Consider the following 23872-nt stretch of genomic DNA (forward strand, 5'->3'; position numbering starts at 1 on the left):
TCTCAGCATTGAGTAAGTATTACTTTTGTAAAAATACTTAGACGAGGACATTTGAAAATAAATATTGGAAAGTGGTTTTTCTGCTCCGAGAGAACTCCAACCTACTTCTACCTCAAACGCGTGCCTACAAAAGGCAGTTTAAATCCTTCTCTCCCACTGTAGGCGCCGTGGAAGGAGGCAGTCGAACCCCACTCCAGGGGGCTTCCAAAGGGTTTTGGTCAGTAGACGCACCCCGGGGTGGGGGTGGGGGGGACACTGGTCAAAACACTCAGGAGCCCTATCTCAAGAGCTGCTGAGCTGGCACCATCGCTGACCTGCCAGCCACCTGCTCAGAACCAGGGGTGCCAGAAATGCCACATGCATCCCTGGGACAGATGGTGAGTCCACACTCCTTGGCCTGGCATGAATTGACAAACAGAACGGTTTCATTAAAAACAGTTCATTAAAAAACAGTTTATTAGCATCTGTGCTGCCCTGTGCAAGTGAAGATTGGCTCCCTCCCCAGATGCCCTGGCCTCCCCACCTGAGCCTCTGGGGAGCAGCTCTGCAGTGGGCCCCTGACTTGAGGCAATGTCCTTGCTCATCTGACTCCAGTCCCATCGCTCCCGGCCAGGGGCTAAGCCCCACCTCGAGATGCCATAGGGATGGTCTCCCCTGAGCCACTGTCGCCTCCAGCATCTGAGAAGAAGCCCCCGCCCCCAGGGGCTGGAGCCACGTCCACCTGGATGACACCGTGCACTTGGGAGAGCTGTGGGCTGTCCAAGCTGGCGATGAGCTGGCGGGGGCCTGGTCTCACAGGCACGAACTTCTGGTGCAGTGTCACTGTCTCGTTGCCGCCAATGTCCCTGTGGGCAGAGACAGGGTCGTGGGGCTTGGGTGGAGTCAGGAGGAAGGACTGACAGGGCAGCCAAGAAGGAAGGAGCAGGAAGTGGGGCCCTTCAGACATTTCTGGGCTCAGCTGGAACCCCCCACACCCACGGCCAGGACAAAGCCTGAGCCCCAAGGTCTTCTGGCCTTTGCCTCTGCATAGCCAGGTCAGTGGCCACCCTCCCAGCTACCTGAGCTGGGAATCTTCCAGTGGTTCCGGGACTCATCCCTCCCTGCTCCCACAAACACCTGGACAGAGACTGCTGCCTTGTCTCCTCCACTCTCCATCACCAGTGCTCCTGCCTTAACCACACCATCCACACCCATCCCATCTGGGGTTTCCAGGACTGAGGAAACTTCAAAACAAGACTTTGGGGGCGCCTGCGTGGCTCAGTCAGTTAAGCGTCTGCCTTTGGCTGAGGTCATGATCCCAGGGTCCCGGGATCCAGCCCCAAGTGAGGCTTTCTGTTCAGTGGGGGGTCTGCTTCTCCCTCTCCCTCTGCCCCTCCCCCTGCTTGTGCTCTCTTGCTCTCTCTCTCTCTCTCTCTAATAAATAAAATCTTAAAAAAAGAGAGAGAGAGACTGTGGGGCTCAACACAGTATTGCCAAATAATTTGTTTTGCCAAGAAAGACAGTGGAAGAAAATTATCCTGTGCAATGATCATCTTTCCAAACAGGAAGGAGCATTTCAAATACCCCAAACATTGGAAGGATGCTATCTCACAGAAAAACCAAAGTTCTTCTCAAGAACAGACAACTGGCATCTTTAAGGTGACAATTCGGGTGTGCGGATGTGTGACATACATACATGTGTGCGTGTGCACACACATACTAGTGTCTTCATTTTCTCCCTTCTTCATGGATATCTGGAAATTTAGTCCCAGACCATCCCTCTGGGAGTCACAATTTCACCAGCCTTCTAACTGGCCCTCCTTGCCTCCTAGGTCCTATCTTATTTTTCCACTCCAGTCTATAGTCACTCGGAGGTGAGCTGAACCCTTCAAGGGCTGGGCTTCCTCGGTGCTTATGGGATGGGACTACAGCTCCCTAACCCGACACACAGGCTCCCTCTGACTCAGCCCTGCCTGCACGGCCTCATCATCCCCCACCATTCCTCCTGCCCACCAGCCCAGACAGGCAGCTCCTTCCCCTCCCTGAACTCACTGCTTTCATGCTCTGCTCCTGGGCTGGCTCCAGGCCCCGCTTACACCACCCCCTCAGTGAGGGCTCCCTTGAGCACCTCCTGCCCTCAGGGAAATGAACCTTGTCCTGCTCTGCGCTCCCGCAGCAGCCCACAAGTGTGCTTTACACACTGACCATGACTGCATTTCCATCCCACCTGCTCCTGCCTCTTAGCATCTGTCCTTTCCTGCCTCTGCCTGAACCCTGGCCTCTGGCCCCCTAGTCAACCCAAGCCTGCCTTGGGGATGGAGCCCAACTTTGGAGCCCGACTCTTGTGCAGACACCTCAGTCCTCCAAGGGAATGAGCCAACACCCCAACTTCGAAGATGAGCTCTCCTTGGGACAAGACATTTAGCTTGGAGCCTGCTTCCAAAGGGCTTCCCTGGACCACTTTGTACTCTTTCTTCTACCACTGTTAGCTCTGTGGTTTAAGATAAGCTACTAAACTCTGATTCTCACTTTCTGGTCTGTAAAATAGGAGTGAATGCAAAATGAGGGGGTGGGATCAGATGGGCTTGTAGGTGCCCCTAAGCTCCATGAAGGAGGGAAGAAGTGGAAGGTGGGGAGATATTTACGGTCTACCTGTTAAGTTATAGACCTAATTTCTAGACTTCTTATCATAACATATAACTAAACATGAAGTCTATAACTTAACAGGTAGGCCATACTGTGGCTGGTTACAAATTTGCATTTTTAACTTGTGCCACTTTTCCACAGACACGAGCTTCAAGTTGTTTAGGCTCAGACCAGCCTTCAAAACTCTAGGGGCGCCTGCGTGGCTCAGTCTGTTAAGCGTCTGCCTTCCGCTCAGGTCATGATCTCAGGGTCCCGGGATGGAGCCCCGTTTAGGGCTCTCTGTTCAGCAGGAATCCTGCTTCTCCCTCTTCCACTCTCCCTACTTGTGCTCTCTCTGTCAAATAAATAAATGGAATATTTTAAAAAAAACCCTCTACTTAACTCATACTAAAACTGAACTGTACTATCTCAGAACATACCTTTATTTGTATAAAGGTATACAAATAAGCAGGCTCCAAGCTAAATGTTTTGTCCCAATGAGAGCTCATCTTCGAAGTTGGGGTGTTGGCTCATTCCCTTGGAGGACTGAGGTGTCTGCACAAGAGTCGGGCTCCAAAGTCGGGCTCCATTATTTCCAAGAGAAGCTGCCTTTCAGCCTCCAGCTAGCGACATCAAGATCTCTCCCAGCCCTGGCCTTAGTGTCAGCCGTGACCTTGCCATACCCACCTCTGCGGGTTCAAGTGGAGCACATCAGCTGCTACAGCTGCAATGTGCCTGAAACTGAGCGCAGGTAATGAGACCAACTCTCCGACAAGGACACCAGAAATCAGACATTCAAATGAGCACCGTCCTGCAATTACGTACTTGTTCAACCATGTTGCCAAGGCTTGAGACATTTTTAAAAACTCCTCTCAGATTTTTCTTCAGAGCCACTGAAAACCACAGGCACATCAAGAGCACCCAGTCTCTCCCTGTCCCCCTCCTTGTCCCCTGACCCCCACAGACACCCCATTCCTCCTTGACAGCCAAGCTTCGCTTCTGATGGAAAAGGGCATCCCCACCCATTTGTTCATCTGCCTTCTTAATTAGTCTTAGCTCTAAATGGCCTCAGGCTGTTTCTCCAAAGTCAAATCTGCCCCGGAAGGCCACCCTAAGGACATTCTAGAGACTATGATTCAGGCTGTGGGGGAAATTCCCCAGAAGGGTTTGGAACAGACTTCCAGCCTCCCCTGGTGACTGGTTTGGTGGTGACGACAGCATCTGGAGGAGTAAGTCTGGAATGTTTAGTAAGTGGCCAGTCACCCCGCTGGGTGGCACACCTTAGACTTAATGGGGTTTCTATCCCACAGCCTTTGATGTGCAAATGACAGCAAAGTAACACCCGTCTTGGAATCTAATATATCTGACCCACCAGCCCAGGGACTTCCCCCTCGGAGTTCTCAATTGTTCTGTAGACCCCAGACTGGGCCCGAAGTAGCGAGGAGCCACAGAATGTTCAAGGAGGACCTGACCTGAGAAATTAGCATCCAACCCTCTCGTTTACTGGAGGCAAGACTGGGGCCTTTAAAGGCAGGGGTAGGGGGAGACTCATACAAGCCCCACAGCTCAAGGGAGGGGCTGGCTCTCCCCATGCTCAGCACAGGGGTTCCCCTCTTTACTTGTAGGCAGGGACAAAAATACAAGGTCTGACGGAGATACCGAGGGGAGTCCAGCTCTGGGGATCCCCCGGAACAGGGGAAACTCTCTCCATCACCTGCAAGTGAGAGATGACTATAGGGTGAGCAACCTGGGAGCCCCAAGCTGCACTCTCTGAGGTGACAGAGACCCATGTGGGGTGAAACGGGAAAATGCACTCCTTTGTGGCGTATCACATCACCCAAGGTCAAGGCTGGGGCAAAGATCGGGACAGCAACCATTCAGCTTTGGCCTGTTGGCAAAAGCGGCGGCCACCACCCGGCAGAGCCTGCTGCGTGTCAGGGAAAGGAATGCTGGGCGGGCAGGGACCCCCTGCATCCCCCACCGAGTTCCTCCACAAGGGCCACCCCTTTCCCTCAGGCACTCTTTGTCAAAAGAGGAAAACACCTGCCCCTGTCTCCAGAAGTCTGATCTTAAAGGTCAGCCTCTGGCCTTCTCTGCTTTCCCTCTGTGCTATTCCGGGGAAGGACTCAGCAGCGTGTGAGCATCTATGTCAGAGAAGACAGCGGAGGCCTAGGGACACAGGCACTCGGTGTCCCCTCACTGGGTACAGAGCCTCGCCTGGCCCAGGGTGAGGCCCAGGGGCGCTGGTGGAGGGCCTGAGGCACAGGGTCCTCGCCTTGGGAACTGTGGCTTGGCCCTCATGACACAAAGGAAGCAAGAGGCTTGAGAGCTGGCATGTCAGGTGCGCCGTGGTGGGAAGAGCCCAGCCTGCCCCTTATGGCATGGCTGCCAGCTTCCCTATCGTACAGTGGGGGTGACGGTGGCCATAATCAAGATAAGACGACCAACAGTGGCTTGCATTGGGCCCAGGCCAACACTAAATGCTTTATGCATATCTCACCTAGCTCTCTGAACCACCCTCGGAGCGGGACGGTTGTCATCCCCACTTCCCAGGTGAGAAAACAGGCTTAAAGGAGATAAGTCACCGCTCCAGGGCATGCAGCCAGTGAGTGTTGGAGCTGGGACTTGAACCTAAATCTTAGGATCCCAAAGCTTTGCTTTTAATCATATGATGATCTCGAATGTACCTTAAAGGATTTTTGTGGTCTGCGAATGAGATAATGAGCCTGAAGTGCCCGGTCAGTTCCTGAGCGCTGGGCATGCGTTAGTGATGAGCTGCTAATGATTCCCAAGTTAAGTTTTGGCTCCCTAGGGAGACGGCGGGGAAGGACCAGCCCGGGACTAGGCACATGGCAGGTCTTCTTAAATGCTGCTGGCCCTGAACTGAGTCAGGAGGCATGGCGGGCTGGCTCCAGGCTGCTGGATTGGGTCCTGGCTGACTACTGTCCCGACCAAGACAGGAAGCAGTGTGGGACCCGGGGCAGTCTGGGAGGCAGAAAAGAGCAGCGGCAGGGGAGAGGCCAGACTCACCCCACATTGAGGATCTTGGGTCTCTGCAGCCCGGAGCCCTCCAGCCGGAAGACGACGTTGGTGAGGGTGACAGGCAGGGGATTCTTGAAGACAATCTGTACTTCGCACTCCTGGCCAACCACGGCGGCCCCCAATAACTAGAAGAAGCAGCCCACCTCCACATCAGAGACCCCACCCAGATACAGCAGAACCATACACTCCACCAGAGGGAAAACTCCTTCTGCATCAAAATCTCCCCAAGCCCCACATTTCCACCCTTGAAAGAAATGGGGCTCTGCAAAAGCCAGAGAAGAAACTCCAATCGGGCATAGAAGATCTGATTTTACAGATGAGGAAACTGAGGCACAAGAGACCAAAGTCAGTCTCCAACTTCCTCCTGGAACTGCTCGCCAGGTCAGCCCTCTCCCAGCTTAGTGCCCTCGCCCCTTCCCCTCCGACTTCCCTCGGCCCCTGCGCCTCCCTCCTGCCCAGCAAGCCACACTCACTGTGAGGGACAGGTCTGGGGTGCGCAGACGGAAGGTATGCTGCTTGGCCAGCACCTGCCCGCTCTCCTTGACGTGGCCCGACACGTTGAGCAGCATGGACCCCTGGTCTACGAGCTGGGGCCGGTATTCCTTGTAAGCCACAGGCATGGACACGCGGTCCGCTGGCGAGGAGAGGCAAGGTGTCACCTGGGCCTGCTTACCCAGACACGGCCTCCGGTGGGGGGGGGGGTCTCCAGGCCCACAGCTGCGGGGTGCCTGGCCATCCGTGGGGCAGGGCTGGGGAAGGAGCACTTACTGGCCCCTGGCGCCAGCACCACTTCCTTCTTGCTCTCCTTGAAGACAGGCCCCGTGACCCCGGTGTAGAAGGTGACTGAGAGGTACAGGTGCAGCTTCACGGTGCGGGGGCTGCCGCCGCGATTGCTCAGCACCACGCAGACCTCCAGGTCCTGCCCCATCACCGCGTCCTGGGCCTCCACCTGCACGGCCACGTCCTCTGCCGAGTCGCGGCTGGCGTACACGTTGGGCTTGCTGCCATGTGCGGCTGCTGTCTCCACCGCCTTCCGCTCTGCTTCTGAGCCTGGGGGTCGAGGGGCAGGCGTGAGGTTACAGCTACGGCTGGAGTGGGCAAGTGCTCAGTGGGAACCCCGGGTGTGGCCAGAGCGGACCACGCTGGAGGAATGGTACCTTCTGGGTGTTTATAGATGTGGGTGACATCATCCCGCATGTTGGATCCAACGGCCTTTGTGATGATGAGCGTGCCAATGGCCTTTTCCTCCACATACACGATCTTGAAGCTGCCATCATCCTGTCGTTGCCAGTAAACTTTGTCACTGTTGACCTGTTGGGGGTGTGCGGGGGGCGTGTGAGCCAGGAATGAGCAAGCCTCGGGGTCTGAGGGCGGGCCACACCCCCAGCTGCCTTCCCCTGAGCCCCAGCTGCAGGGAGGGCTGGATCCGAAGGTCAGGAACTTCCTGGCACAGCCCAACTGGGAGACTTTCCAAGCTGAGCCAGATGAAGCCAGAGAGCAGAGAAGAAGCTGGGAGGCTCCTTGCAGTACATTTTGGCATTAATAACAGTAATCCCCTATGCTCATTCACTGACTTTACGACTTATAAAGCAGTTTCATACCCATTATTTCTTTTGATCCTGAGTACAGGAAGCACGGCAGCCATTATTATCACCCTTTTACAGTTGAGGAAACCCAGACTCTAGAACAAATGACTTGCCCAAGGTCGCACAGCTAGTCAGTCAGCGGTGGAGTCAGGACCAGAGAACCCAGGCCTGATGCCAGTGCTCTGGTCCCACCAGACTGCCCGAGAAGGCACCTGGAGCACAGCCCTCACCTCGGCAAAAATGAAGGGCGTATCGTACTTCATGTAGACCAGGCCGTTCTTGATGGACTCCACGGAGCAGGGGCCACAGCAGAAGATGCCTAGGGCAGCAGGACAGAGGTGAAAGATCAAAGGAGGCTGAGGGGACCTCTGATCCTGGGGAAAGGCCCACCCATCCAGGCCCAGCACCCACTGCCTCAGGGTCAGCTGCCACCTGGTGCAACCAAGGGAAGGAATACAAAGAAGAGCTTGGTTCCATTTGGCCTCAGTCAACCAGGGCGGGTGCAAATGTGGGACAAGCCTGCCTTGATAACCAAAGCATCGGCACATCCTTCCTCCACTGGCCGAAGCTGGATGTCAGTGTCTGTGACCCCCAGAGTTCAGGACCCCCATCCTTCATCAAGACAAACCCAGAGCCCACGGTGGCTCTGCTTGCTGGCTGGGAAAAGAGCCACCCTTCCAGAAAGATCCAGAATAAACTCTTAGCTCTATTGCCTGCCTATAGCCTGCAGTGCATCCTCTCTGTGGGGAGGTGGGAGGGGAGCTGGTGGGAAATAGAGTCTGTTCTCAGTATGCTCAGGGGAGTTTTCTGGGAGCAGATGGGCTGACAAGGAAGACGCTTGGCAAGAAAGGACACAAAATAGGAAGTGAGGGCCATCCAACAGAAAAGAAACTTAGAAGGGTGCCTGGGCGGCTCAGTCGGTTAAGCGTCTGCCTTCAGCTCAGGTCATGATCTCAGTGTCCTGGAATCGAGCCCCATGTCGGGTTCCCTGCTCAGCAGGGAGTCTGTTTCTCCCTCTCCCTCTGCCGCTCCCCCTGCTTGTGCTTTCTCCTTTCTCTCTCAAATAAATAAAATATTGAAAGAAAGAAAGAAAGAAAGAAAGAAAGAAAGAAAGAAAGAAAGAAAGAAAGAAAGAAAGAAAGGGAAGGAAGGAAAAGAAAAGAAAGAAAAAAGAAAAGAAAAGAAAAGAAAAGAAAAGAAAAGAAAAGGCAAAGGAAAGACTCTTAGAAAACACCAGCACTATGGTTTCCTTTTACAGATGGGGAAACAGGCCCAGGGAGGCCAAACAGATGTCAGGGTCTGACAAGACAATCAGATCAGAGAACGGAAGGAGCGGATATTCAGTAAGTAGCTGCTATGTTCCAGGCAAGCTACTAATCTCTCTAACGTATGATGATCTCCTTTAATTCCCCCAACAACTCTACCTGGTATATACTATCCCCATATTACAGACAGAACCAAAGCGCGAAGGCACAAGCAACTTGCCCAAGATGACATATCTGAGAAGTGATCAAGCTGGACTCAAGCCTGGGTCTGGCTCGGAACCCCTGCAGGCCACACACCCCACCACTTCCCAGAGTGGGGACAGGAACTCCGCTCTCCCAGGGTCCCGGGCCAGGCTGTTTCTGCATGGCGGGCATCACTGGGCTGCACCAGCCAGGGAGCACCGTTGGTAGAGATGATTGAGAGGGAGGGGTCTGGCCAGAGAGGAGGAATGTAGGCTAGACAAGCACCATCTGACCTGGGGTGGGGAAGGGAGAGCTGGGGAAGAAGGCAGCAGGAGGGGCAGGCCGGCTGCCCGGTGCCGGAATGTTAAGGTGGGAAGGGAGGGCTGTTTGAGAACAGAGTGTACCGCCGGTGCAGTTTTGGCAGAAACGTGTATGCTGGGGAAAAGACAATTAGTAGGTGATGACATCAGCGATGGTCTCTGAGGGGTGGGTTAGGGGGGCTATTTTCTTCTGCGAACCTATCTGAACCCTGGTTTTATTCTGTACCATATATACAACTCAAAATGAGCAATGGAACAGACAAGAGGGGAGCTTGGTGAAAGTGAGAATGTGTGAAGGGAGGGAGCCAGGGACGGGAGAGGTTCTGCTGCTGACCTACTGCTCTGTGCCCTAGAGAAAGTCACTCCACCTCCCTGGGCCATCATTGCCATGTGTCCCACAAGGGCTTCCGGTGGTCTCCAACCCAGCTGATCTTCAGCATCACCAGGGGAACTTTCAAACTTTCAAAAACATAGATTCTTAGCATCAATCTATCCCTGGGATGTCTGACGTGCCAGGTCTGGGGTAGGACCTAGACATTGACTCAAAACAAAACAAAAATGTCCTGAGGGAGAACAGAGACCTTTTACTATTTTGTGTTATTCAATTCTTTACTTCCCCCACTTCCAGGCATGTACTACTTATTATAATGACCTTTTTAACTTTAAATATATATATATATATATATAAATAAAAGGGCCCTTCAATTAATTATCTCCATGACGTGTGAGTAAAAAAGCAAATGAGAAGAGTGGGTGTGCTAGGGAGGGAAACCGCTCACTGAACTCTCTTGACAAGAATCTTTTGATTTTTGAGCCATCTGAATATATAAATCATAATAAATCATAAACAAAGAAAATCTAGGCAAACAGGTAGTTACGCAGAAAGGCGACAATCGACTAAAGGCCGGGCAGTGATTCTGTTGGTAAGCCCGTTTAAAGAAACATGGGGGCTAAAGGGCCTGGCTGTATGGCCCGGACCGGCCCTGACAGTCAGGGTTTGTTACCCAGGTTGGGAGATGGGGATGGGGCCAAGGCGGGGGGCGGGGGGGACACAGGAGCCAGGCAGGGCCCTGCCTCACCACTGCTGGTCTCCTGGGGCGTGGCGTCCACCACCTGCCACCCATCGAACCCCGAGGGCAGATCTGGCCTCTTCATCCAGCAGTCGTTCCACACGTGGAAGTTCCTGGATGGACACGGAGGGAGGGCTGGGTCTGAGCAGCCTGCTCAGGGTCTCCCCGATGTCCCCTGGATGTCCAGGTCTCGGTCACCATCCCTCGGCCAGGATGGGCAGCCCAGGCCTAGCCCCAGCCTCACCAAACAGAATCATGGTTCAGGTGCTCCAGGGGCTTCATATTCTCATCAAAGTAGATGTCCATGGTGAGGGATGTGTCTGTGTCGTGTGCTGAGTTGAAGTTGGTGACAGTGCGGGTAGCCAGGCCCAGGCAACGCAGCACTGTGGAGGAGTCAGGGTTAGGGCTCAGGGCCCGGACAGCAACGGGGTGGTGAGCAAGTGAGAGGGACAAGGGCCACTGGGGTTGCCAGGCTTGGTCAGGGGTCAGGAGGCCTTGGGGCCAGGGAGCGCTGGGGGTCAGAGGAAGCCAGGCCACTGGCCTGACCTTGTCCCTGCCTGGCCCTTCTCCCTCCTCTCCCCTAGGCCTCCCTAGGTAGTTAACACTAATTAATGATAATTAAGGCCAGCCTACCATCCACCCCCCACCTGTCCCTGCACCAGAGCCACCGCTGGGTGGGGCTCTGGTTTCCTTCCCTCTTTCTTGTAGAGCCCAGGCGGCTGCCGCCCCAATCCCGCCACTACCGGTGGTGGTCACGCCGGCGAAGACCCAGCACTGGCCGTAGGGGACGGAGTAGCCAGTGCGCAGGTAGCTGAGTAGGATCTCCACGCTGCCCACCCACGCGGAAGGGTTGGTGCCTCGAGAGTAATCACCGGACCAGTTTCCGATCAGGACCCCGTTGTCGTCCAAGGAGTTCACCTGCCCAGGACAGGATGGTGTGGGGTGGAGTGGAGGGAGAGGCCCAGGACCTCCCATGTGGTCCCCAGCCCTGCCCCGGCCCCCACTCCTTACCCCTAAATGTCTCAGGATCTAGCCAGCAGCCTGAGACCTGCCCACCCCTCCCCAAAACACCAGTCGTCATTCCTCCCCCCCCCCCCCATCTGACACAGTAATGTGAATGCTGGGTGTGCCAAGCTTTGGGTTTGGCCCTACATTCCACGAGAGCTGGGACTGAAGCCAGGAACGGTGGGGTGGGGCCAGGCCAGGATGAAAGAGAGGGAGTGAGACCCCTCCCACAATACCCTTTGCAAGGGCAGGATAGGGCTGAGTTCCTGGAGAAATCAGAAAGGGCAGGAGCAGGGGACAGGGAAGGCAGGAGGCAGACACATAATAGCACTGAGAGACAGAAGGGTGCTCACCATGGCAGAGATGACCCGGGAGACACTGACAGGGTCCCCACGGCCTCCATATGGCATGCCCCGCCGGTCCAGGATGTATAGGCAGGCATCGAGCACCCCATGATCAAACTGGAGGGAGGGAGGGAGAGGTGACCCCTAGGCCAGCACCCACTCCCTCATCCCACGCCACCTGTCTCTTGCTCCCCCAAGCACACATGGCCCCGGCCAGCCGTACCTGCCCATAGTTCCAGGTCCGCTCGCCAATCTGGGCTTCAGTCCCGTAGTAAATTCTCCCAGACTCATTGAGCACGTACTCCTGTCGCCAATCCTCATGGTCCACGTACACGATGTCCTCTGTGTCCCCAAAACACACATGCCTGGTCCCCTCTAGCCCCCTCCTTGGGCCCCACCTGCCCCTGGGCCAATTCTGCAGGACTACTGTCCACAGAGGAGGAGTGGGGACACCGCCAACCTGACAGCACATCTCCCGGGAAGGATGGAGGGAGCATGACAGAGATGGTGGAAGGAAGGTGGCTGTAACCAGGGCCCTTCACCAGCTGAGGAAAGGCTGCGTGACCTTGGGCTGTCACCTTAGGTTGCCTCACCTGGACAATAGCAGGCTGGCTTCTCCTAGGGCCAGGCACCTCGGCACCTAGCCTAGGATTCTAGGAAGGGAAGCTCTGACCGGCCCTCCTTCCTGTCCACACACTGCTCCTGACTCCAGCAGGCTCACCTGGGCACCAAGGATTGAAGAGGATGTAGATCTCGTTGTGGGGGTCAAAGGGCAACTGGAACTCGCCAGCCTCAGAGCGTGTGCGGACGGTGAACTGAAACTTGCCGATGATGGCGTTGGGGGACGTGTGGACCCGGAGGTTCAGATTCTGCCCGCTGGCCTTGGTCACCTGGGCTTTCCAGCCTCCACTGCCCCCCTTGCCCACTGGGATGATCACGTGGGTGCCCTTCCCCACCTCGGGGTTGTTTCCTGGAGCAGGGGAAGCAGCAATTAGCTAGTGAGGCCTCTGAGGGGAGATGGAGCCTTGGACTTCTTCCAGCCCCACCCAGAATGTGTATGAGCCAGTGTGTGTGTGTCCTGAGTTGGGCCATCACCTTAGTCTGTGACAGTCTCTGAGAGCAGCTCTGTCCCCACCCGATGCTTGCCCGCATGCCAGGGCACAGCCCCAGTCCAACATCCCAAACCTGTTCCCTTGACACTGAACTCAGAGCTGGGTGGAAGAGACAAGGCCACCATCACCCTCTGCCTGCCTGACTGTCCCAGTGCCTGGGCTGGAGGAGCAGAGCTGCCCTGGCTGGGTCCAGATACCCCGAACCCATGTGAAAGGGCAGCCTAGATCCTGAAGGCTAACCCTGCCTACTCCGTGGGGCTGCAGCTTCCAGAGCCTAGAGCATCCCTGGTGGCAGTGGTGGGGGTACCCGGGAAATTAGAGGCTGGGGTGGGCAAGGCTAGGCTCTAATCAAAGGGTATGAGGAGTCGCCCGCCCCCGGCAGCAGCATAATCACCAGCCTGGGCAGTCCACGGCCACCAAGCAACGCGGTGAGGGAGGCACCTGCCCTGGGCCACGGGGACGGAGAAACAGAGAGATAGAGTTGGACAGAGAGAAGAGAGAGAGAGCCAGCCACACCCTGGCGAAGGACAACAGACCCAGAAAGAAAGGCACAGAGAGGCCGCCACGATGAAGAAGCTGAAGCAAGCACCGAAGAGAAAGTATTTTGAGACAGATGGTCCTGGAGGAGAGAGTGAGCTTAGGAAACTGGGACACCTAGACCCTCCCTGAAACACACTCCTGTGCGTGCACCTGCCTTATGTGGCAGTGGTGAGGACGGGGGTGAGGGAGGGGCTTAAAGATGTCCCTCTGACACTAATAGCAGAGCTGGGAGGCTCTGCTAGCCAGCACCCCCACCCCCCAACTCGGTGGCTTTCACCCTGCCACTGCAGGCCTCACTGACCGATAACCAGCTCCAGGGCGACATGATCAGAGGACTCATAGGGCCGAGAGAAGTGGAGGACCATGTGGAAAGGCTGTCCACGGCGTATAATCAGCTCATCGTATTCAAACTCATCTGTGTGGTGCTCTCGGCGATTCTGGTCTGACCGTGCACTCAGCAGATCCACACCGGTCACCACCAGCATGCCCTCTGCAAGCCATTGTTCTGCGTCAGCGGAGCCCTCTGGGAAGCCCAGGCCCCCATCGTTAGCCTCCCAGGCCCCCAGGGACATCAGGATGAATCCCAGGCCCCATTAAGGCCTTTGAGCTCGCAGATCGGGTGGACCGGAGGGCCTCACCTCGGACGGTGCCGTCTCCAGCTGCGTTCACACCGCCGGTCCGGGAGCCAGGCCGGCGGGAATCTGAGCCCCGCGAGTCCGGTCTTCGACTTCCAGACCTGGACCCTCGACCCCTGGAGCCTCCGTCTCCATGGGGCTCAGATCCCCAGTCACCATCTGTCCCATTTCGGCAGGAGCAGCAGGCACAGCAGCGAGCCCAGAAGGAGCGGCCTCCTCGACGGGACCGTGTGTCCGGCTCTGGCTCTGGCTCTGGAGAAGGTGTGGTGGGGGGCTGCCAAGGGTTCCCGCCCCAGCGGCCCACGTCTGAACGAGGACCGTCCGTCATGCCTGTGGGGAAGAGGCAGGGAGGCTCCGATCACCCACTCAGACCTCCTGTACTTAGCACAGCCCAGCCAGCACACACACCAGCCCTGCATCTGGAGAACTCAGCCCATTCAGCTGACTGAGATGATCTGATCTTGCCCCAGAGACTCCCCCAGACCCAACCAGGGACCCTCCCCAAAGACTCCTCTCAGATTCACCTAGAGAAACTACCCACATTGCACAGAAGTCTCCCTTTTACCCCCAGTGACATCCACCAAACCAGATGCCCCATTGAGAAACCTGCCCTCAAGAACCCATCCCAGAAAGGAATGGATACTTGTCACAGCCTCAGGAGCCAGCACACAGACCATTCCTGGGACTCCCTCCACCTGCCAGTTACTAGGTTTAGAGGTCCAGGAGCTGCCTGCCTCTAGGACCCATTCTTAGCAGAGATCCCCTGCCCCCATCCCTTAGCAGAAGCTCCTTGCAGAAGACAGGCAGATGATATGCAGGACTTGGGGTTCTTGGCATTCCCCACGTTGGGTCAAACACCCACATGAGCTGTGGGAGTGGTGGGGTGCTGCAGGTGCGGGAGCCTGTGGTCTCAGGGGCGCAGAGCCTCTGCATCAGGGCAGCCTGACCCGGGCTGGCAGGCTCGGGCTGGCCCGTGCCCCACCTTGCTGGGGCCCGACGTGGGTCCCCAGGCTCAGCACCGAAGTCCCCAACAGAGCCTCACCTGGCAGCGGCGTTGGTGACAGCAGCGCTGAGTCCGGCAGCCAGGCTGGGACAGGTCCGGACTGCTGGGACGGGGCGAGCGCAAGGTGTGGGGCGGGCGGGTATGTGGTTTATGAGGGGGGAGGGCGGGGCCAAGCTTCCGAGAAAGGGAAGCCTGATTGCTCCAACCCCCCCCCCCCACGGAGGCCCAGCCTCTGGGGGCTGTCTCTGGAAGTAGGGGCAGAGAATGAGACCCAGCCTCGTCCCCTTTCCCCTTTCGAGGAACTGTGGGAACGAGATGACACAGGGTGGGGCCGGGGTCTGTCAGGACTCAAAGCTGAGGTGAAAGTGGAAGGCCTTGGTGAGACTGCCCCCACTGAGGGGCCCCACTCTAGGCTGACCCCTGCCAGTCTGGTGCAGAAGAGGCCCCCCTCTCCTAGGTGTGAAACCCTGAGGGCAATGGGGCAGGGTGCCCCTTCCACGCAGGCCCCTATGCAGGGGACCCTGTTCCCAAGCTCAGGTGGCCTGCGTCTGCTCTCACAGGCCCCCCGCTGCCAGGCTCTGGTGTGGCCCAGGCCAGGCTCAGCCTTGTGAAACTGGCCCATGGGCCTGGTCTTGGTCCTGCCCAGGGAGGTCCTGGGATCCTAAGCTGCAGACTGGTGACATCAGCAGCCAGGCCCTCAGACTGGCTCCACCAGCCACCCCCTGACCTGCCGGCTCTACCAGATCCTCTGATCCCCCCCACCCATCTATCCTTCCTTCTTCCTCCAGCTGCTTCACAACCCCTGGCATGAGTGAGCTGCCCCCAGCTTCCTGTGTCTCTCTACAGGTTTGAGATTGGGTTGGGGCGGGGGGGGGGGGTGAGGGTCAGGATCAGGGCAGGAGCAACTTCTTGTTTTCTTCCCTAGCCTGGGGGCTTGGTGAAGGCTTAGGCCCTTGCTCTGAGGCTCAGGCAGGAACTGAGGCCCTCTCCCTAGACGGCAGAGTACCCCCTTCTCTCACTGACGGGTGGCCAGTCAGCTGGAGTCCAGGATTCCCCAGCCTGGAATTCTTCCCAGAAATCCTGACCAACCGGCTCCAGGCACCTGCCCTGCATGGATCCCAACTCCACCCTGACACTGGAGGAACACCGGGGATGCCACTGACAGAACCCTAAGGCAAAGTACAGCTCCGGCATCTTTGGGGAGGCTCTCCTCAAAGTTCTTTGGGAAAAGGTTTTCTTGGGGTCTCTTCCTTTCATCCTGTTGTCCTACCTCTGCCCACGGGCCACTGGGGAGAAGGCAGTGAAAACGGGGTTAGCAGGAAGACACAAGGAAGCAAGCTTGAGGAAAGGCCGAGTTTGGTGATGCATCGGGCAGGGAGGGGTCTTGGGGAGTGGGGCAGGGAGCCCTCCCACCCACACTGACCTTTGCCTACCTGGTTCCAAGCCCCAGACCTGGCAGAGGGTCTGTGCCCACCTCTAACACTCTACGGGAACACACAAGTAAAAATCAAAATTCCAGGCAGGTCAGTCAAAGGGCTTTGTTGAAAGCTGCCACGAAGCACTTGGGGCGGGGGTGGGGGTGGGCAGGGCCCTGAGCAGCCGGAAGTGTGTGAGCACTTGTGGGCCCCAGAAGATTCCCAGGGAGCCAGGGAAATGCCTTGTCACACTCTCTCCCTTGTGTTTCCCTTTCCCCACCTAGCCAGGCTTGACTCAGCGCCCTAGCCCCTGAGCCGCTCCCCTCTCCTCCCTCCAGGAGGCTCAGGCGCCTCAGGGGTTTAAAGTCAGAACGAGGAGTGTGTGTGTGGGGGGGCACCATGGGAGTAGACATCCAGCTCAGTACCTCGGAGCTGAGGCCAGGCTCTGCCCATCACTCTGTATCAATACGGAAGCAAGAACCCGAGTCCGGAATCCCCGACCGAGGTGCAGAGACAGCTGTGGCTCCAGCGAGAGCCCAGCAGACCTGGGTGCACCCTAACGGCAGCTTCCTGGCCGGTACAATGGACCTGACCACCTGACCCTGAGCACCTGTGAGGGCTAGCTGAGATCTAGAACTGTCAAGGGCTCTTCAACCGCGGGACGCTGCTGATGAGCACCGACGCTGTTGTTACACAGGGTGGAGCATGGACACCCTGGTTCCTCAGGGCAACAGCCTTCTTGGCTGTGGGGAAGGAGCCAGGACACAGAGGGCATCTGGAAGGGGTAGGCGTCATAGGAGAAACTTTGATGAGTCCTTCTAGTTGGAGACTTACGGCTGCTTTGTAGCCCAGCCCCAACCAGAACCTGAACCCAAACCCAGCCCCAACCAGAACCTGAACCCAAACCCAGCCCCAACCAGAAGGTGAACTCAGGTTTTGCTGCTTCCGCCCCAGTACTGAGACTTTGGTCCCCGACGGTAAGAAAGAGCAGAACTGAGCAGATGACAGCGTGAGGCAAAGCTGACATGCCCGCACTCTCTCCCTTTCTTTTCCAGAATAGGTGGCAGGAGTAATGGTGGCGGCGGTGGCGGTGGCAGCAGCGTAGCAGCCCGAGGGGGCCTCTCCATTGTTTATTCAGTCCCAATAAGTTAAAGAGCAAGGGTGGGGAAGCATCTCCTAGGTGAGGATGCTGTCAACTGACGGCAACAGCTCAGCCAGGTGCTCAGAGGCGCCCACTGTGTGGCACAGGGGGTTGCCCTGCAGGTGGAGGAGGACCAGCCTAGGGCAGGAGGCAAGAGGCTGGAGCACTGCGGGCTGCCGGAGGCCTTGGGCAGGAGAGTCAAGGAAAGCAAGGCCGGTGCCCCCAGACCCATGTGCTCCTGTGTAGCCATCACTGCTTTCCCTCTGGAACAGGGACCGCAGCCTGGCCGTCTGGCTGCTAGGCATCTTGCAGGCTCCCCTGGACGGAGTAAGAATCCAGACTGCAAATACCTGCCCCTGGGGCCAGGCAGGAAGCCCAAGCGGCAGGCCAGATGTGGTACCAGGAGTGGTGGACTACGGCCAAGGAGAAAGCTAGCTCTGGCCACAGAGGCATCCACGACTCGGCAACGGCCAAGGCTTGCTGAGTGGAAATGCAGGCCAAAGGCTGCTTTAACTTCCTTTTTTTTTTTTTTTTTTTTAAGGTAGGCTCCACACCCAACATGGGGCTGGAACTCAGGACCCCAAGATTAAGAGTCACACACTCTACCGACTGAGCCAGCCAGGGGTCCCTAACTTCCAACTTTTAAGTAGAATCAGAATTCTACAGTTCTTAAATACGAAACTCCCTGATTTTTAAAATACCACATGGTACCCAAGAACATCTGCAGGCTGCTGGTCTGTGAACTCTGGCTTGAGGAAGTCACTGCCGCCTGCAAAACCACCAGTGCAAGTCAACGAGGCCCCATACGGCCCCAGGCTATTCCCTCTCCTTTGCCTATGCCACATCCCCCTCTGCCACTCACCCCGCTTGCTGTGTGTCCCTCCCCACTGTGGCACCTCACCCCACCTGCTGCCTGAAAGGCACTCGGAAAGAAGGATACGGTTGTTACACAGGGAGAGCTCCTGCAGCCGGGGCAGGCTGGTGACACCGTCCAGGGACTCTATGGCATTATCATTGGCCTGCAGGACCTGGGGAACAGGGAGGACAGGGAAGTCAAGGAAGGGCAGGCAGCTGTCGGCCTGGGACTGGTGCAAGCAAGTAGGGAGCCCGGGGTGATCAGCTCACAGTGCAGGGAAAGACTGCTGAGGTCAGGCTAGGTGATGGAGGCAGAGAAGGGTCATCTGCAGGGGCTGGGAGGATCCGGACACCCCTTTGTAGGGTGGCAGACTTCTGAGGGGGAGGAAAGGGAGAAGGGCCACCCGGGACAGTGATGGGGGGGTGCTTCACCTCAAGGCAGCGCAGGGCAGCCAGGGCAGGGGGCAGCGCTCGGAGACGGTTGTGTGACAGGTCCAGGTGAGTGACCAAGAGCAGCTGTTCCAGATGGCACAGTACCGTCAGATCCTGAGGGGTGGATGACATACCCAGCGAGACTTGGGGGAGGGTCCTCAGCCATGGCTCATGAGGCACTTACCCTCTGTGCCCCACACAGGCCCTTGGGGACCCTGGCCGAGGACAGGACAGAGCAGGTGAGAAGCTTACTTTACAACCTTGAGCAGTCCACACTCTGAGCCAAGGAAAGGGACAGACAGGGAGTGCTGCGGTGGGGTGGCCGGTGGGTGCATGGGGCGGAGGGAGCTGGAGCGGGGGCAGCACGGGGGTGGAGGTGGCGCTGGGGGAAGCACAGACCCCGGCAGGAGCGGGCGTGCTGAGCCTGGGGGATCGGTGTGGTGGCGTGGAGGTGCGCAGCAGTGACGTGATGAAACGGCTGTGTTGGGAAGGCTGACTGGGAAAGGCTACGAAAAGGGAAAACAGAGTCTGGGAAGTTTGTCAGACATCTGGAAACTACCCAGGCTTTAGGTGCCGGGGCCTGCTCCAGGGACAGAAGCGTCAGCATGAGGGGGGTGGGTGAGGCCTCGCTGTGAGGGAAGAACGAAGATGTGACTGGCCCAGGAGAGGGGATGGCACGAGGAGGCCCGGTGACTCAAAGATTTGCGAGTGGGTAACCAGAATGATGGGGCAAGTGACAGAAAGTAAGGCCAGGAAGAGCAGTTGGCTTGAAGGAAGATGAATGCAGTCTTGGTTAGGAAGAAAGTCCACAAAGGCAACCTGAGACTGAGGCCAAAGCCAGGGGCACGGTGAGGCCAGAGCGCCTCCGCTCAAGCCCACGGAGTGGACACAAAAGCCGGCCAGGTCATGAGGAAGAAGGGAGGGCCCGGGGAAGGCGCACACGGCAGCCCATACCTTGTGACCCAGGTGCAGCACGCGCACCTCGGCGTACTCCATCTTGAGCACGCTGTTCTCCAGCAGGAACTTGCTGCGCAGGTCGTCCAGGTACGCTGCCCGCATCGGGTCCACGGCCTGGCGGGGATGGGGACGGCAAGGAAGGCCCGTCAGCTGTCTTCCTGCTGCCCACCGGGCCTCCCTGCTCCCACAGGCCTGACTTGCCTTCAGGGTCTGGAAATACTGCAGCGTCTCCTTCTCATACAGCAGGGGGTCCAGTGCCCGCATCAACAGGATGATGGTGAGCAGGCACCCTGAGGAGAGGGTGAGGAAAAGGACTGTCTCTCCTAGATCCTCCTCTGCTCCCATCTCTTGAGACCCTTCCTGCTCTCCCTGAGAGGCCCTCCTGGACAAGGGCCTCCTCAGAAGAGCAGGATCTCAGGGAATGGGGCCTCACACTTATTCTCTGGCTCCAGCTCCTGCAGCTCCTTACAGGACTCAAGTTCAGACTGCAGCACTGTGGACTTCTCCACCGACAGCTCACACCTGAGGATGGATAGGGCGGGGGAGGCGATGATGTCTACTCGGGGTGCTGGTCGTCCCCAGTACCCGGTCTGAGACCATGTGCCCAGGCCCCCAGCCCCCCGCCCCAGTTGCCTGGTGCCCGGAGTCCAGACCCCTCTCCTGGTTCGTGTGCTTCCCTGCCATCACCTGAAGAGCTGCGCGTCCGTGGCCGAGTCCCGGCACCAGCCCTCTTGGCGGCCTGAGAACAAGAACGGGTGGTAGAAGGGGACCACCGTGAGAGCAGGAGAAGAACGAAAGTGCTGCCGCAAGGGGCAGAGTAGAGGCTGTGTCACCTTTTAAAAGTACACACTCCTTTTGGGCATCGCCTGCTGTCCAAATGACACGAAACGTATGCTGGGGCAACTGGTCATTGAGAGAGGCAGCGGGCAAGTCACAGAGCTGGGAGCACTGGGTTAAGGAAATGCTTGAGCCTCACTACTTCTCTGACTGTCCCAGTCCAGCCCTGCCCCGCCCCAGCCCCCCACTCTGCCCCACTGATCCTGGGATACCCAGACGTGGCTGGGCCGGGTCCTGCCATCCGGGGTCCTCCACTCCACAGCCAGGGGTGACTCGTCCACCATGAGCAGCAAGGTCTCTGTCCCGGACCCCACCTGGCACAGGGGACAAAGACAGACCTGTCAGCCCCAACGGCACCAGACCCACATCCATGATGCTCTCCAGCAAAAGGCGCAGGACTCACTAGGACAGGCCGAGAGAAGGAGACAGTCAGACAGGCCTCATCCCGGCTCACATGCAGGCAGCGCAGGGCGTCCTGGGGGTCAGCTGGGGGCGAAACACAACCTCAGGTCTCCTCAAATCCTCTTGCATTGCTTCCAAGCCCTGAACGCCCAGCCTCTTTCCCCACGGCTCACCTCGTCCCAGCAGCCAGCGGTGATAGAACCAGGCGCTCTGATCATTGGGGTCCGTGAAGAAGGCGTTCTGCACCAGCTCCAGTTCTGCAGGGGCCAAGGAGGCACGGGCTCTGGCCACCCCCGTGTCCCACCCTCACCCTCAGCTCCATTCATCTGTTGGCCCTGCACAATGGCTGAATCTTTCGCACTGGACACTTGAGTTCCCTGCAGCCAGGGGTTGAATCGTATGCACCCCCAAAGCCAGGCACAAAGGTGCTCAACAAGCCCGAGTAGGAGGTTCAGGAACAGGGTTAGGTAAACAGGGCTGGAAAGGCAGCACCGCAGAGTCTTCCCCAGCACCCTCTGGCCCTGCTGACCTTTGAGGAGCACATCCTCAGGGAGGCGTCCCTGTGGTCCAGACTCTGGCTGGGGATGCAGCTGGGGCAAGAGACAGGAGCGGTAATGCCAGGAGGAGTAGTTGGAAAAGTTTCGGGTGATGAGGCTGTCGGTGAAGGCTAGCTCCTCTGCAGGGGGCACAGCTGCCTGGGCGGCCACAAAGCGCCGGTAGTCCCAGCAGTGAACTGGGGGAGGAGTGACGGCACACCTCAGAAGTAGCACGAGGAGAGCTCTATAGCTAGAACCCCTGGAGTTCCTGCGGAAACCCTTAGAAACACCTCCGTGCGCTCCACAGAGCATGTGTTTGTCTCCATCACCCCTTTTGCCATCAGCTCAGTGGGCCATCCCTCCCAACCCTGGGCCTTACTGAGGCCCCAGTAACCACGGTCTGGGGCGCAATCAGCAGGCAGGCACGTACAGTTCCGCTCATCGACCTCGAGGAAGCGGGCACATAACTCCAGCTCCCGGGCCCAGTTGGGCTCTGGCAGGCGGCCCAGCAGCCAGCAGCGGTGGTGCCAGGTACCATAGGACTTGGGGTTCACCCGCAGGCAGCTCTCCAGGAAGCCCAGTTCTGTCTTCACCAGAGCTGCCAACTCCTCGGGGGACCTGCACTCAGAGGGAAATGGGACTCAGGGCCGTCCAACACTCAACCTCAGCTCACCCCTGACTTTCTACACCCTGCCCACTGTTCCCCTCTGCCTATGCCCCTGGCTGCCCCAATCTTCCTCTACCCCTGGACCCAGGCAGGGCAGGGCCAGTGCCATCTACGCACTTTTGGGCCTCCAGCTGCTGAAGCACCTCTCGTCGACAGTTCCAGAGGGTGGCAAAGTCGGGGTTGGCTCCCAGAATCTGGCTTGTCAATTCCAGCACTGATTCATCCAGCTCACCAGCCTGGCGCTTAGAACATAGGTAGTAGCAAGGTCAGAGATCATATTATTCTCCCACTGCAACGCTAAATAACATAAATAGAACTACTGAATATTCTGTAAACCACAAGCTACACAACAGGTACCACACAGAGCACTTTAGGGGTTAACAGGTATCCTCTCATTTAATATTCACAACAACCTTATGCAGTAAGGTCCATTTTACAGAAGAGTAAACTGAAACTTAAAGAGATTCAGTAACTTGCCTAAGGTCACACTGCTTGTAAGTGATGGAACCCAGATATGGATCCAGACTGTGACTCTAAGGCCCAGCTCTTGGCCTCTGTGATATACTAAGGGGGCCGCCTGGAGAAGGGGCTATCTCTGAGGGCCCCACCTTCTGGAAGACAGTCTGGGTGGCTGACTGGTATAGCCTCAGCTTCTGCTCCCGCTCTAGCCTTTTGGCCTCCGCCTGCTCTTCCGATGTCTTCACCTTCAGGCGCCCGTGCTACAGGGATGAGGGGGCGGATGGAAGGGTGCAGACTGCCTTGCAGGGGCAGACCCACCGAAACCCCCCACTGCGGAGCCCCAGGCTTATAGAGGGCAACGGAGGCAAGGCCACGCGGGCCATGGGCATGCGGAGGTGAGGGGCTTGACTCAAAGGTCTCACCATGGCGCCGGCTCAGGGCTCAGGACGGGGAAGGGGTCCAGGGGAAGCTCGAAAAACCTGGGGAAAGAAGTGCCAATCATGGGAGCCCCGCCCCCGCTAGCCCCGCCCCCAGCGCGTCCCCGGAAGCCGCACGCGAGCCTTGGCGGAGACCCCCGGGGTGTGAAAGGATCCTGGGACAAGCGGCGCTTGTTCTGGAGCAGGCGCCCACCTAGATGGGGGCTCGTACCCTTGTCGCCTCGCCCACAGCCCGATCCTCCGGGGCCGGACCCAACTCGGGGGACCTAAGCAATGGGGACCACCCAGCGCCTGGAGACTACCGCTACCCACCCACCCCACGGATCCCAGACACTCCCGCCCCCCGCGGGCGGACCCACCTGCGCTGAGGGGAGGCGTGGGGCACGCTAAACTGCGGCGCCAGCCACCGAGCCCGGGCGCAGGCTAGAGCGGCTCCACGCCCGGCTCTCCAAGGCGCAGCGCCCTCTGCAGGCTTGGAGAAGGGCCGGCGGCGGAGTAGGCGGGCTCGCGAGGCGCGTGCGCCAGTCCTCTCCGGAAAGGCCGAGTCCCTGTAATTTGCCCTCTGGTGCCTATGAGTGCGCATGAGCGACGGTGTAGCGCGCATGAAAGCCGTGGGGCCTGCAATTTCAGTCAGCTGCTCAAACTGCAGTTTTTTCAGCAGCCGGGGACTCACGCAGTCACTATCCCATTGACCTCACTCTGGCCGCACGGGCCGCCTCCTACTTGCCACATCTAACGGGTGGAGTTTCCTGTCCTTATCTCCACTGGCCCCTGTAGCTTTTATGCGGCTGACTTCTTTCTGCTTGACACCCTTTCCTGGCTTCTCCTGCATTTCTGCCCCTCTCTTCTCATCTGTTCACCTTCTTCTCCCCTAAATGTTGGTGATCTCCAGGGCCCTTTCCTCACCTCCTGCCACATCACACACTATTCCTGGAAGAACATTCACAAATCCAAGCCTTCTCCTGCTTGGAGTTGGAACAGCCCCAGAGCTCTGTCCTGGACCCACAGGTTCTCTGGCCCCATAC

At 57.7% G+C, this 23872-nt stretch overlaps 2 protein-coding genes and 1 long non-coding RNA gene across 6 annotated transcripts; 1 reads left to right on the top strand and 2 right to left on the bottom strand.

Annotated features, from left to right (window-relative positions):
* Window positions 1-438: 438 nt before the first annotated feature.
* TGM1 (transglutaminase 1) lies at window positions 439-17081 on the bottom strand. Its single transcript, XM_045802659.2, has 15 exons — window positions 14749-17081; window positions 13710-14036; window positions 13373-13561; window positions 12141-12389; window positions 11643-11761; window positions 11429-11536; window positions 10814-10988; window positions 10315-10453; window positions 10080-10183; window positions 7463-7551; window positions 6804-6957; window positions 6415-6696; window positions 6120-6280; window positions 5635-5771; window positions 439-845 (listed from the first exon to the last, which is right to left on the bottom strand). The coding sequence occupies exons 2-15, from the start codon at window positions 14032-14034 to the stop codon at window positions 617-619; spliced, it is 2460 nt and encodes an 819-aa protein (XP_045658615.1). The 5' UTR covers window positions 14035-14036; window positions 14749-17081; the 3' UTR covers window positions 439-616.
* Window positions 4735-8993, top strand: LOC148107097 (uncharacterized). Of its 2 annotated transcripts, XR_015723035.1 has the most exons (4): window positions 4735-5157; window positions 5664-6027; window positions 8491-8575; window positions 8684-8993. It is a non-coding gene; the product is annotated as an uncharacterized LOC148107097 (long non-coding RNA). The 2 variants fall into 2 exon arrangements; XR_015723036.1 differs by lacking the exons at window positions 8491-8575; window positions 8684-8993 and adding an exon at window positions 6459-6589.
* A 134-nt stretch (window positions 17082-17215) lies between the features above and the next one.
* RABGGTA (Rab geranylgeranyltransferase subunit alpha) lies at window positions 17216-23376 on the bottom strand. 3 transcript variants are annotated; one of them, XM_045802660.2, is made up of 17 exons: window positions 23207-23376; window positions 22833-22889; window positions 22560-22670; window positions 22069-22193; window positions 21715-21902; window positions 21278-21481; window positions 20922-21005; window positions 20750-20832; window positions 20559-20660; window positions 20343-20448; window positions 20197-20248; window positions 19943-20031; window positions 19711-19799; window positions 19507-19623; window positions 18553-18666; window positions 18206-18293; window positions 17216-17449 (listed from the first exon to the last, which is right to left on the bottom strand). In XM_045802660.2, exons 2-17 carry the CDS (start codon window positions 22833-22835, stop codon window positions 17301-17303), a joined length of 1704 nt encoding a protein of 567 aa, XP_045658616.1. In that variant the 5' UTR covers window positions 22836-22889; window positions 23207-23376; the 3' UTR covers window positions 17216-17300. The 3 variants fall into 3 exon arrangements, with proteins under 3 accessions (XP_045658616.1, XP_045658617.1, XP_087715138.1); XM_045802661.2 differs by lacking the exon at window positions 23207-23376 and adding an exon at window positions 23059-23173; XM_087859012.1 differs by lacking the exon at window positions 23207-23376 and adding an exon at window positions 23041-23154.
* Between the last annotated feature and the right edge of the window lie 496 nt (window positions 23377-23872).

Source organism: Ursus americanus, chromosome 35, assembly GCF_024610735.1.
Source record: "Ursus americanus isolate L20-20 chromosome 35, mUrsAme1.1.p, whole genome shotgun sequence".
NCBI lineage: Eukaryota > Metazoa > Chordata > Mammalia > Carnivora > Ursidae > Ursus > Ursus americanus.